The 13,103-nt window shown below is 34.4% G+C and overlaps 3 protein-coding genes across 7 annotated transcripts; 2 read left to right on the plus strand and 1 right to left on the minus strand.

Annotated features, from left to right (window-relative positions):
• The first annotated feature begins 261 nt into the window (after window positions 1–261).
• LOC123003726 (cilia- and flagella-associated protein 57) lies at window positions 262–7,645 on the plus strand. The gene is made up of 8 exons (XM_044396687.1): window positions 262–488; window positions 535–808; window positions 860–1,125; window positions 3,122–4,286; window positions 4,338–4,655; window positions 5,904–6,188; window positions 6,233–7,300; window positions 7,494–7,645. Exons 1-8 carry the CDS (start codon window positions 280–282, stop codon window positions 7,638–7,640), a joined length of 3,732 nt encoding a protein of 1,243 aa, XP_044252622.1. The 5' UTR covers window positions 262–279; the 3' UTR covers window positions 7,641–7,645.
• LOC123003727 (platelet-activating factor acetylhydrolase-like) lies at window positions 7,634–11,787 on the minus strand. The gene is made up of 5 exons (XM_044396688.1): window positions 11,469–11,787; window positions 10,312–10,412; window positions 10,153–10,264; window positions 8,245–8,932; window positions 7,634–7,916 (listed from the first exon to the last, which is right to left on the minus strand). The coding sequence occupies exons 1-5, from the start codon at window positions 11,512–11,514 to the stop codon at window positions 7,688–7,690; spliced, it is 1,176 nt and encodes a 391-aa protein (XP_044252623.1). The 5' UTR covers window positions 11,515–11,787; the 3' UTR covers window positions 7,634–7,687.
• Window positions 11,251–12,778, plus strand: LOC123003728 (deoxynucleoside kinase-like). Of its 5 annotated transcripts, none has more exons than XM_044396691.1 (4): window positions 11,251–11,280; window positions 11,359–11,480; window positions 11,759–12,270; window positions 12,307–12,778. In XM_044396691.1, exons 2-4 carry the CDS (start codon window positions 11,419–11,421, stop codon window positions 12,567–12,569), a joined length of 837 nt encoding a protein of 278 aa, XP_044252626.1. In that variant the 5' UTR covers window positions 11,251–11,280; window positions 11,359–11,418; the 3' UTR covers window positions 12,570–12,778. The 5 variants fall into 5 exon arrangements, with proteins under 5 accessions (XP_044252626.1, XP_044252629.1, XP_044252624.1 ...); XM_044396692.1 differs by lacking the exon at window positions 11,251–11,280 and having other exon boundaries at window positions 11,318–11,480; window positions 12,307–12,528; window positions 12,578–12,778; XM_044396693.1 differs by lacking the exon at window positions 11,251–11,280 and having other exon boundaries at window positions 11,325–11,480; window positions 11,759–11,915; window positions 11,964–12,270.
• Window positions 12,779–13,103: the final 325 nt, after the last annotated feature.

Here is a 13,103-nt window from a genome sequence, read left to right on the forward strand (position 1 = left end):
GCTCTTGAATTTCCTCCTAGGACATTACAAGAAGTCTCTTTAAGATTGCAAGAAATTTGGGACACAATACAACAAGAGGAAATTGCTACTCTAATTCAAAGCATGCCACAAAGAATTAGAGCTTGTATAAGAGCAAGAGGCGATCATACACGTTATTAGTATTTGTTTGTTAAATTTTGTTAATTTTCTTTTTAGTAAAATGTAAGGTTTTCTGTTTTTTGAACATTTGGTTACGCCCTTAGCAACGGCTCAAATCGACAAATCGCCTAAACGTCAATTATGTCAACTTTACCAATCCTTCAACCCCGTCTCATTTTAGGCTTAAGAACTGATGTTAAAGGCAACGCCCAATTCATCACCGACGAAGAAATCATCTACCCCGTGGGGGCAGTTTTGACCATCCACAACCTCAACCAAAAACGCCAAAAATACATCAAACTCGCTGATAAGGGCAAAAACGTCACTGAAATTGTAGTCAGTCCTAACAAGTAAGTCCTTTTTGAAATTTCCTCACCAAATGTGTTTTTCCCGAAGAAAGCTGGTGGCAGTAGTCGAAACGGGGGAAAAACCCTTCATAACCCTTTGGTGTCCTTTGACATACAAAAAGAAACGCCAAATTAATCTCCCAACTGATAAGGAAACTCTATCTGAGAGGTTTACAGCAGTTGCGTTTACTTTTGACTCGAAATACTTGGTTTGTGTGAGTGGGGAGCCTGACTGGACCTTGTACTACTTCAGATGCGATAAGGGCAAACTTGAAAGCAGTGCTAGGGCTAATAATATAAGCAATACGGGGTATGTGAGGCAGGTAGGGGCTATTTTTGCCCAATTTTTGCCACCAAGACAGGGATTTTTCCAGATTGCTTGCAACCCCAATGATGCTAATCTCTTAGCCCTTGTCGGGGATGGGCTAATCCGAATTTTGGCCTGCACTGACTACACGTGGAGACAATACGGGTACAGTAAAGGGGACCAATGGAACTTCACCTCAGCTGTGTGGTTAACTCAAGACAGACTTTTAGTGGGGACCCTCGATGGCCGGCTTTTAGTCATAGAAAGTGGAGAATTAAAATTTGTTTTTTCGGCCGCTGATCTAGCAGTCATGGACTTGAAACCAAAAGACGAGTGAGTCACTTTCATAAACATACATAATGACAAGCCACCTTGAATAACTTTTTTCTTAAAAGTCAATTTTTAAGTTTTAAAATGTCATTGTGCGAATTCACTAAAGGGCTCCGATTAATTAAATAATTAATATTTTAGATTTAGGGAATTTTTAACCAAATAAACATTAAATAGTCATCTAGTACAGTAAATTGTCTACAAGCCTGAAAAAAAAATTGCAGTATTTTTAAATGAGTTTAATAAAATTTCAGGTCTAGTTTACGATTTGTACATCGTCCTCTTTGATTAGAAATTTATCGAAAACGGTAATATTTACAACAAAATGGCAGTCAGTTGGTTATAGAGAATTAAATTTTTCTTAAGATAGTAGTTACAATTTTTTTATCTTTAGTTGTTTCAGTTTTCTGAACGTTCAAAGTTCCACAAATAATATTTTTGCTAACAAATTCTGAAATATTACATTTTATTTTAAAAAAATCGATTGTTTAATAAAAACTTTTGAGGGCTACAAAAGACAAATTATACATTATTTCATAAAGTTGGCCTTGACGATTTTTTAGTTTCGAAAAAATTGAAAAAACAATAAATAATAATTGTGTTTATTAAAAAAAATGTTATTGCATTACTTTGTCTATTGTTTTTATTATATACAGGGTAATTCAAAAGTGTTGGACCATCTCTTGGGTGGTGATAAAACTGATAAACATAATAAACAAAAAAACTAAGATGCCTACATGATAATATTGAAATTGACAGTTTTGTTTGAAACGCTTGAAATAAAAAAATCTGAATTCGTTTTTATGCTTAACTGAAAGTGTTTTATCATTATTCGAGAGTTGGCTCGACACTTTAGAATCACTCTGTGTTTTGTAAAATTAATACTCCTACATTTTATAATTTTTTTCTCTACTGCTTTAAAATATAAATAAATTATTTTTTGAAGTAATGATAGTGTTTGACTCGATTTAAACAAAAATTATTTAAAAATAATTTCCACATTAAGTCAAAAATTATATTATTTTTACCTTTTTTAAATGTTCTATCAAAGCTGAAAACGCTGAGAACCAAGTTGGATATTTTTTTTAAAAACAAAGCAACCGAAAATTCAAGTAATTAGGCCAAAAATGATAATATTTTTAACTTTTTCAAGAGATTAAACATGTTTTTGAATTAAGAACACATTTATTTTGCAAGATCTTGTTAAAACACATAAACAAATTCTAATTGAAAAAAAAACAATACGTAAGTCAAAAGTTATACAATTTTTGTTTTTTATGGGTTTTAAAAAATGTTTCAGTTGAAAACGAAAGTATTTCGCATAATTTCATTAAAACAAGCCAGAAATGTACCAAATTATACTAAAAATTATCACATTAGAGTCATTTTTGCCTTTTTCAAACCTTATTGAAGTATGTTTTTCTACTTAAATCTCAATTTGCCCAATTTCTTAAAAACGAACAAAAAACTTACCACACTAAATCGAAAATTATATAATTTGTGCTTTTTTTGAGGGTTCTATCAAAACTTTCAGCTGGAAACGCTGAAAAGTACTTCGGATAATTATTTTAAAAACAAAGCAGCCAAAAATTAGGACAAAAATAATGTTATTTTTACATTTTTCAAGTGATTAAGCATGTTTTTGAATAAAAAACAGACTCTCATTGATTTTGCAAGATCTTTTCAAAAAATAAAAAAAAAACTGTAATATATTTTTTCAGACTTGTAAGCAGTGTAATGTACTAGATGACTGTTTAATGTTTATTTACTCTAGAATTATCGAAAATATTAATTATTTAATCAATCTGAGCGCTTTACTAAAGCTCATTAACCGCTTTCTTTCTCACACACTGACCCGAAGTCTTTAGTTATACTCTGTAATTGTAAGTTTCGATTTTTTGTCCCTTCAATGCACACAGAAGTCGTAAACCAAAGTGAGTCGACAAAAATATGGTCCTACTTTTGGTCGTATCAAAATTTCTAAAATTTTCTAATCTAGACTCCAGCAATCGTCCCAAACCAGTCTCAAAGTCCTCAGTGACGATCTAATCGACTCCAAGGAGGATTACAGCATCCGATCCTTAATCCAATTCCCTCGAGGCTTCGCATTCGGTTACTTGACCGGAACTGTACATTTGTACGAAATGGAAACACCTCACAAGTTCATCAAAAGGAATATTTTCAAAATCCCTGATCATACCATAACCCGGGAATACGAGGAAGAAGACGAGGGAAAAATCACAATCGTTAATTGCGTTGCAATTAACCCAACCCAAGGCAAACTGATGGTCACTTGTAAGGAGAGTCAGATTTACCAAGCGACTCTTTGGATGCAAGACTCTGCAATTACCACCGCTGTGGAGAGTTGGTTTACCGAATATGGGTCTGCCCTGCATAATGGACCCATTGGGTCCATGGCGGTGTGCAATTGGAAGCCCATTTTGCTCACAGCCGGTCGCAATGACCGAACTTTGAAAATCTGGAACTATGAAACAGAGGAATTAGAGTTGATGCAAAAGTTTCAAGACGATTTGTATGGAGTTGCATTGCATCCAAGTGGGCTTTATGCCATTGTTGGGTTTTCGGATAAGTTGCGATTTTTGACTGTCATGATCGAGGAGTTTGAAATGACTAGAGAGTTTAACATTCGAGTGTGCAAAATGTGTGTCTTTAGTAAAATGGGTTATTTGTTTGCTGCCGCCAATGGGAATGTTATTCAAATTTACTCGACGATTACTTTCGAAATGTTGTATAATTTGAAGGGGCACAATGGGCGGATTTTTGACATGTCTTGGACTGCTGATGACCGGAAAATGGCCTCGTGTGGAAGTGAGGGGGCTGTGTATGAATGGGTCGTTCAGGATTCGAAGAGATTATCTGAAACAATAATGAAACAATGCGAATTTAAAGGAGTTGCAATTACCACTGATGGAAGATCAATTTTTGTTGTTGCAAATGATGGGCATATCAGAGAGTTGATGAATTCGAATGTTCATAGAGATGTATTGGTCACAACGGCCGGTTTGGACTCAATGGTGTTGTCAAAAATCGACCAAATGCTTTTCGTGTCTGGGAATGGAGGAACTGTCTACAATATTAAGTTGCCATTGTTGGAAAAAGCAGAGTATCATGAGTATAGCATCCATGCTGATGTTGTCACACAAGTGAGTCAAAAATTTTGAGTGAATTTTTATTTTTGGTGATGTTTTTGGTAGATGTTGGTGTCTTATGATGATAAGTATCTCTTTACTGGTTCAGATGAAGGAACGATTTGTTTTTGGAAACTGTTAAATACTGAAGGGAAAGCTATTAAAATGGATAAGGATTTTCAGCCGTCCAAGGATATCCTCATTTCGCGTCAAATTCTTGAAGAACGAATTGCCCAAACGAAGAATCTTCAAATGAGATTGAAAGAACTTGAGTCGGAATATGCGTATCAGTTGCGTCAAAACGACGTCGTTAACAGTTTGAGGATGAAGGAGATTCATTCCGGGTATTGTCAAGCCATCGAGGAATTAAAAGAAAAAAACGAAGTAATTAACTCATTTTGAGAAAATTGAGAGACATTCCCGGAAATTTTAAATTAATTCCAGTGAAGAATAATAAAAATTACTATAAAAAGAGGTTGTAAAAAGAATTTATCAGCAGCTACAATTTTATTAAAAGAATTAAAAAATAGTAAAATCAAAAATTTGATTTTATAGGTTTTTTTATTTCTTCTAATAAAAATAAAATATAGAAGTTTTCAGAAATATCCAGAAAGAAACTTGAAATAGTACATTACGTTATTAGGAGTAAAAGTTATCAAAGTGAGCAAATATTTAGTTCACACACAAAAACTTACTTTTATTTCAAATAACATACTATTTCATTAGATTGAGAGTAAAGAGCAACATTATAGTTAGTAAGTAAATGCATAAAATAATCAGGACGCTTTGCAAGTAATTAAAACATAACAACGCTTATAAACAAACATCACGTGATCTTTTTTTAATTTGATTAAAAAATAATAATTGTGAAATCTCGGTTAATAAATAAAAAAAAGCAATACTGGATTTGAAATTATGAAATTGTAAGAGTTAGTTGAAAAACTAAAAATTGTGCAAAATAATAAAAAAATCGAATTCTCAGTCTTGCAATACAGAAACTTTTAGTGCAATATTAAGAAAAACCCAGTATTTATTTAAATCTACATGTAGGGCAAAAAATCGTTGACTTAATTCAAATTGGATTTGCAAAAATCACAAATAAAATTTTCTGCAATTCTAATTTAATTAGAACGAGGGTTTTTGAGGTGATCGAATAAAAGTTGAGTCACCTGGTATAATTTTTTGTCTCATTGTTTAAATGACATTAAAGCACTCTAAAAATGCAAAATTGCCACTACTTTTGACCTAATTTAATAATTTTCGGTTTGTTGTTAACAAAATTTTGCAAAATAGTTCTGTTTCTGGCTAAAAACATACACAATAATGTACATTTTGACCCATTTTAGCAATTTTTTTTACCTTGGACGATTTTTCAACTTGTTTTCGAGAAAATTTAGCATTTGAGTTTCTACACAACCAAAAAACGTGCAAAATGCTCAAATATACATAAAAAATAGTGTTATCATTTTTGACTGAATTTAGTATATCAATAATTAAAATATCAAATTACTAACATTTGTGCAAAAGAGTAAAAGAAAACTCATTCAGAACGCAGTCTTTTATTAACTCTCTAAAAATTACATAAAACACAAAATAAAATTAGAGAAAAATTAAATGTTTGCAATTTTTCAGCAACTCGAAAATGATCACGTGCAAGAGATCCACAACATCAACCTCGACATCAAACAGATGAAATTGGACCATGAGGAGTTTGTGCGCGAATTGGAGGCCAACTACAACGAGAAATTAATTTTCGAATATGAAAAATACCTGCGATTGGAGGAGAAAATGGAAAAGATGCGACGTTACTACGAGAAAGAATTGGACGATTTGAGGAAAGCTAAGCAAGAATCGGAGGAGAAAATCACAAATGGTTTTCTCGAAAAGTTGGAGGAGAAACAAATGCAGTTTGAGGAGGTGATTTTTAGGTTTGTTAACCGCATTTTGAGTGCGTTTTTCAGTTGGTTGAGCAAACTGCGCGTAAAACTAAAGCCCACGAATTGATCAAGCAACAAATAGAGGAAGATGCCGACCGAGAAATTTACGAATTGAAGGCGGCTCATGCCAAAGAACTCAAAGAAGAGCAAGAGTTGAATGTGAAGATTCGAGGAGAAACGGCGATTGTGAAGAAGAAATTGATTTCTTCGCAGAAAGAAATTGACGAGTTGAAGAGTAAAGTCTATACTTTGGATCACGATCACGCCAAATTGAAGAAAACTATCATCAATCTTGAGAAAGATATCGTCGATTTGAAGAAGGAAATCTCGGAACGAGACGCCACCATTCAAGATAAGGAAAAACGCATCTTTGATTTGAAACGGAAGAATCAAGAATTGGAGAAGTTTAAGTTCATTCTTGACTTCAAGATTAAAGAGTTGAAGTCACAAATCGAGCCTCGGGAACAAATGATTCAAGAACAAACCGAACAAATCAATGCTATGGTCAAAGAACTCGAGAATTTGCAAAGAGTTATCTTGAGTCTTGATTTACAACTCCACGAGTTGAGAGAAAAACTCTACGCGTCAGATTCCGAAGTGAAGAAACAAATCGCGAAGAATGCAGCAATGAATCGCGCTTTGAAGAAAATTAAAACTGACATTTTTCTCGCAAGTGGTCAAATTCAAAATGTTCCACTTTTAATAAAAACAGTGAAGGAAATGTACCACAAGTTTAACATCGATGAAGATTTTGAACTGACTCAAGCTGAAGATACAGAAGTGAAGAGCGAGTTTTTGAGACAGAGGGAGTTTTTAGAGAGAACTGTGTCAAGTCTTCAGATGCAAGTCAATAAAAGTACGTCGACTTTAAGTTCCGATAAAGTGAAATTGACTGAAGAAAATGCCGTTTTGTTGGTCGAGACCAACATGTTGAGGAAGCAACTTAAAGACGAGCAAAGAAGAAAGGACAAATTGCAGTCGATTCTGGGAGTGAATCAAAAGTATTTGCCCCCGAAGGTCGCAATGGAGAGAGTGCAAAATGCCACAGCGACTAGGGAAGAAATCAGAAAGGAGTACAAGAAGACGATTGAGGTAAAATTTGGCTCAATTGAGTAGTTTTAAATCTTTTTTTTCTATTTTGAGTTTGGGTGCGTTAACTAGTGTATTTTGCGTTTTTCATGTTGGTTACAATGCCGAATTTTTGTGAGAATGCCAACCATTTGATACAAAATTCCCTAGATTCTCTAAAAACAAAGCACACTGGTGTTTTAATATACTATTTCAGGACAATGAGAAGAGTATGCAAGCCTTGAGGGAGGAAAATGACCGACTTTTGAATAAAATTCTAGTGGAAGCGAGTAACACGACTGAAATGTCGCCAGGAGGTGAATTGTCAATACAGGATGAACTAAATAAGACGTATAATCAATAAATCAATCAACAAGTGTTTTATTAACCAATAAAATAACAAAAAATTATTTAAATCCAAGGTCGTGTAAGACCCTGTTCTAGATTAGATTCTTGCTCCTTGAGAAATTCCCGACAATCAGTGACGTCACTAAGACATTTGACCAACTTATCTAAAAATACGAGAATGAGACTATTGTTAATTTTGAGTGCAACCACCGGCTCCAACTTCTTCATGAACCAGTTGAGCCAATAGCCGACCACTAGGGCCGAATCGGTCTGATTTTCATGAGTGGTATGCCTGAAACACAAAAAAATAAATAAAAAAAATTGGACCCTATCTGCAACGAAAAATATTCATTAAAAGATTAAATCTCAGCTATTAAAAAAAAAAAACAGAAAAATAAATGACATGTTATATAAAGTATGTAACAGCAAGAAAATAATGATTACGGACATAATAAAAAATCAAAAAATCACTAAATTAAGTCGAAAGTGACATTAATTTTGCCTTTTTTAAGCCCTTAGACACGTTTTAAGCTAAAAATATAATTCCTCCCAATCAGTTTATATTATTTTTTTATTTCAGTTTATTTCTTGTTTTATTTTTTCATTAAAAAAAAACTTACAAGATTGTGAACATTGTACGGTCGTCGCTTGTCAAAAATTTCGCCATGGAACTGACATTGCTCATGATGTGGAAAGTCTGTGTGTTGATAAAAACCAAGGGTTGGGTGATTTTGGCCTCCAACCCATCGTCTTTGATGGGGTACATCCAGGGGTCCAGTAGGACCCCTTGCTTAAACTCCCTTCTTTGGTGCAAAGCCAAAAGGGCCGTAGCTCCACCGAACGAGTGTCCCGCCATTGTAATCGTCTCCAAGTCCAGTTTCCCGACAAAATCTCCCAAATCGAAATCGATCTCCCGCCGTGAGGGGACATCACACACCACATTATGGGGCACTTTCCCATTGTTCAAATCAATGAGGAAGTCGAGGACTTGCCCACACTCCTTGGCACGATACTCCACTTGGCGTTTCCTCTGCTTGTGGTGCGTTTTTCCCAAGATAAAAGGCTCATATTCGATGTCAGTGGTGACTTGATTTCGGGCATCCTCCTTCGATTTGTAATAATAAGTGTAGCAAGAGGAGCCGTCTCTGTGTTCCAATGCTGCCACTAGGAAGCCTCTCGAGGCTAATTCACAGCATGTATTGCTGTACAATGACCTGTAACCTCCTAATCCGTGGGATAAAACAACACATTTTAGTTTTTGGTCGGTTTTTGGGCGACTTCCGTACAAGGCGGGGACGATGTTTGTGTCTAAAACGGGGAATTTTTTTTTTAATTACATACAGGGTGTGTCAGAACTCGAGCCCCAGAGATAAATTTCAGGTAAGATAAAATACCAGGAACATCGAAAAAAACGTTTAAAAAATTCTATCTGTCAAAAAATTTTGACATTTGACTTTTTTTATGTCTTTTACTTTCCTTACCCTAAAAGGGAAGCATTGTAATCGGCTGAAATTTGACCTACCTATACCAGGTGAATAAAAAGTATGGAACCAAACGTTTTTAGCTTAAACTATTTATTTTTTGGAAAAACTAATTGATGAATGATAAAGTGCTATAAAAATGTGATGTTTTATCAAGAATAAAATTTTTCGAAATTTTCTTCTGTTTTTGAGTTCTACAAAAAAATATTTTTTTTTTAAATGGCAACCCACTATAAAACCATTTTTCTCATGAAAGTTATGATCTAAGGATTACAACTATCTACTTCATAGTTAATTTTTTCAATTTTTTTTCATTAATTGCAATTTTGACAAAAAAAAATCGCTTAATTCAAAAACAAAATAAAATTTCGTACTCAAAATACTATCATGTTTTTTATATTACTTTAATTTATGTAAATTATTATTTTTTGAAAACAAATGTGTGTGTCAGTTTGGGTTGCGATGGGAGAATTCAAAACCAACATAAAATACATTTTAGGATTCTTCCCTTAGTCGCTAGCCACCACTACTTTAAAATTTTAAATGGCACCCCCAACTTTTTGAAATATTTTTGGAAAACATTTTAGAAACATTTAAAAAAAAACACAAGTTTGTATCGTAACTTATTTTTGTGACATGCTGTATGGTTGAAAATAATTTTAGGTGATAGATACTAGATTAGTATCTATCAAAGTCCTATACAATTTTACCATTTAAAGGTCACTAATGGTCTTTTACAACTCGCTGGGATACCCTGTATGTTTTTTTATAATTATTTAGTAAAGGTACAATAAAAGCCACAAATAACATTAAACAGAGTTACAATTTAGGCTACAGCTTCCTTGTTTCCTCTTCTAATAGCCTGTAGCAAAAAAACTTGGTATATTATTTTTCCAACAGAAATAAATAGAGCCAAAGTGCAAAATTTAAACTCTCATAAGTTGGAAATTTTTATAGATAGAATTTTTTTAATATATTTTTCCATGTTCCAGGTATCTTACCTTACATAGCGCGAGTTCTGGCACACTCTGTAATTTAGTAACTTACGACACCACCAATACACGAATCGGATTATGAACGGGAAGATCATTAAGACCTTTGAAAGGCCGAGAAAATAACTCGCAGAGGGGATCCAAGGGACAAAACGGTGGAAATTTCTCTACAAAAAATTGTTTATTATGTAATTAGGAAAAAAATTGCAATTACAGGGTCCTTCTTAGCTTCGTTTGTGGGGTAGTAGAGACGCATGAAAATGCCATTCTGGCTATACTCGAGCATGACGTCCATGCAACCGGGCGTAAATGGCCCTAAAAAATATACTTAGTCGGTTTTTTAAACAAAAATCACCAAGTCGAAATTTTGGTGAAAAAAGATTGGCTTCTTGCCAATAAATTTTTGTTAAGATTTTGGTCGATTTTTGGCACCCGGAGCGATCTATTGCCAATAACTCCAGACTTATTGGTAGTAACCTTTTATGTTTGGTACCTTTGGAAAGAAAATTTAATTTTCTATTATATGTATACTATAGCGTGAATATATCTTGGCTTGAGTTTTTAAAAAATCAGTATTTGTTTAACTTGAATCGTCATAGATAATAATATAAAAAGGAAAGCTTACAAATTAAAACAGTCACTTTAGATGAGAAAGTTTTGCATAATTAACCTTTTAAATAAGGGATTTGAAACAATGCATGGATTTTACGTAATTGCCATATTAACATAGGTATTAATTAATACACTTTTTAGCGATACCGAAAATTTCCAGAAACAATATGATTTGCAATAATATGAAAAAAATAGAAAAAAAAAACAGAATGAAGTTAGCTGTTTGAATTTGAGCTAATGAACGATTGCTTAAATGGCCCTCTGTAACGAGTTTTTATAAAAAAAATATTTTGCACTTCTTATGCTGTTTATAAAAGAAAATAATTTAGGAAATTTTGGGTGGGTTGGTGACACGTAGCAGTGTTATTCATGAAAGCGTTGAAAAATTCTACTCGAACTATCATTTGTCATTGTGCCTAACCTAGAACCAAATTCTCAAGATTTTTTCATGTTCACCACTGAAAATTCGAGAAATTTTTAATTTTATTGAAAGCAATTTACTTGTCACCAACATTAAAAACAAAAAATACACTAGGCTGTTAACGCTCGCTAGTAAGCTGCACCCAAACAAGTGCGTTAATACCCTTACAAAAACCCAAAATATAAAAAAATTAATTTCTGTTTTAATTTTTTTTCACACCCTGCTTAGGTTTGAGTTTTTCCCCAAAACGCGGGAAAATCTGTCACTTGTCAAACTGACAATTACCAAATGAGGTTAATTGGATGTAGGAAAATACTGATATTCCCGTCGATACTCACCCGTGGCTTCAGGTAAATTATTTGTACTTTTCCACAACCACCACATTTTCCCGTATTGCAAGTCCGAAATTGTCCCCTTGACAAAATTATTTGCAAAATCACCAAAAGTTAGGTTATGACAGCACGAAAGTTTGTTACGCTTTGAATTTGACAGAAGTTCTTGCACTTTCTTTGTATTCTAAACACTCATCATGACCTAAATCACAACTGGCAATTTCACCGGAACTGCGTCTTGCTTCGCACCACACGTACAAAGTCTATAAAGATAAAAAATTCGAATGACCTTGCAGGAAACGGGATTTAAACTTGCTAAACAGGAAAATTGGCCAAACGATGGAAAGTGTGGGTAAACGGCCCTTCCGGGTCTCCATTGAAGGGAATATAGGGGCCGGGAAGTCGACTCTTATCGATTATTTTAGCCGGATTTCGGGAATCGAGACTTATGGGGTAAGTTACTTGGGTTTTTCCCTTTTTTGTAAGTTTAAACTTTTCCAGGAGCCAATCGAGTCCTGGCGCAACGTCAACGGAGACAACCTTCTGGACCTCATGTACTCAAACTTCCCTCAGTGGCTCAAAGTCTTCCAAAACTACGTCCAGTTATCACGCCTCAAAGTCCAAACTTCGAAGCCCAAAAACCCCAACACCACTGTCCAGATTTTTGAACGCTCTCTGCAGAACAACCGATTTTGTTTCGTCGAGTTGGCCCACAAAGGGGGCTATCTCAGTGGACCCGATTATGCCGTTCTTGATGAGTGGTATCAATGGATTCAGAATAATATAAATATTGATTTAGATTTGATAGGTAGGGGAGCTCTTGATCGGTGTTTTTATTAGTTAGTTTATTTAAGGAGCACACCTGAGGTGGTTTACGAGAGGATTAAAGCCCGAGGGAGGCCTGAGGAGCGGAGAATCTCACTTGATTATTTGAGAGATTTGCATCAGAGTCATGAGGAGTGGTTAATGAAGGAGAATAGTGAGACTCCGGTACTGGTCATGGATGCGGATAAGACTTTAGAGGAGGTTAAAGACCAGTTTAAGCAGAATGAGAAGAGAATTTTAGGTTTGTTTCAACTTCTCGACTCTTCTAAAAAAAAAATATGATTTTTTAGGGTGCTAGTGAGGAATTGAAAGGAAGTACTGGTAATTGATGAAATACCTCACATAGGAGTAGATTTTGATTATTTCGAATGTTTTTGTAAATGAAATTACGCGCTCGATTTTTTTATACTAGCGATAACTACCGGTAATAATGTTAGTTTATAGTAGAAAACTGTAATCTCTTATTTTTTTATTAAAATTTTGCAAATTAATTTGATGTTTTATTCTTATTAATTTATTTATTTCATCACGCGACATCTCTTCACTGACACTTCATCCCAGCGGCATGATGAATTTGAAAAAATAAAAGACGATGCAGTAGCGAAGGATCTCTTCGAAAACACAAAATTGATTCAAGGAAACCCTCTAACGGCACCCAAAGAAAGTGACATAATTATTTGGACAGATAAAGACGACCCAGAAATGGAGAAAGGGCTATCACGATTAGCCAGACAAAGATTTCCAGAACTGGGAGAACTACCACAAGATTGGGCTATCATCGATGAGATAGTACGATACACGGACACAGATGGAAAT

This window comes from Tribolium madens, unplaced genomic scaffold, assembly GCF_015345945.1.
Source record: "Tribolium madens isolate multiple individuals breed KSU strain unplaced genomic scaffold, Tmad_KSU_1.1 Scaffold_1;HRSCAF=32;Tcas5.2_LG8, whole genome shotgun sequence".
Classification (NCBI taxonomy): Eukaryota; Metazoa; Arthropoda; class Insecta; order Coleoptera; family Tenebrionidae; genus Tribolium; species Tribolium madens.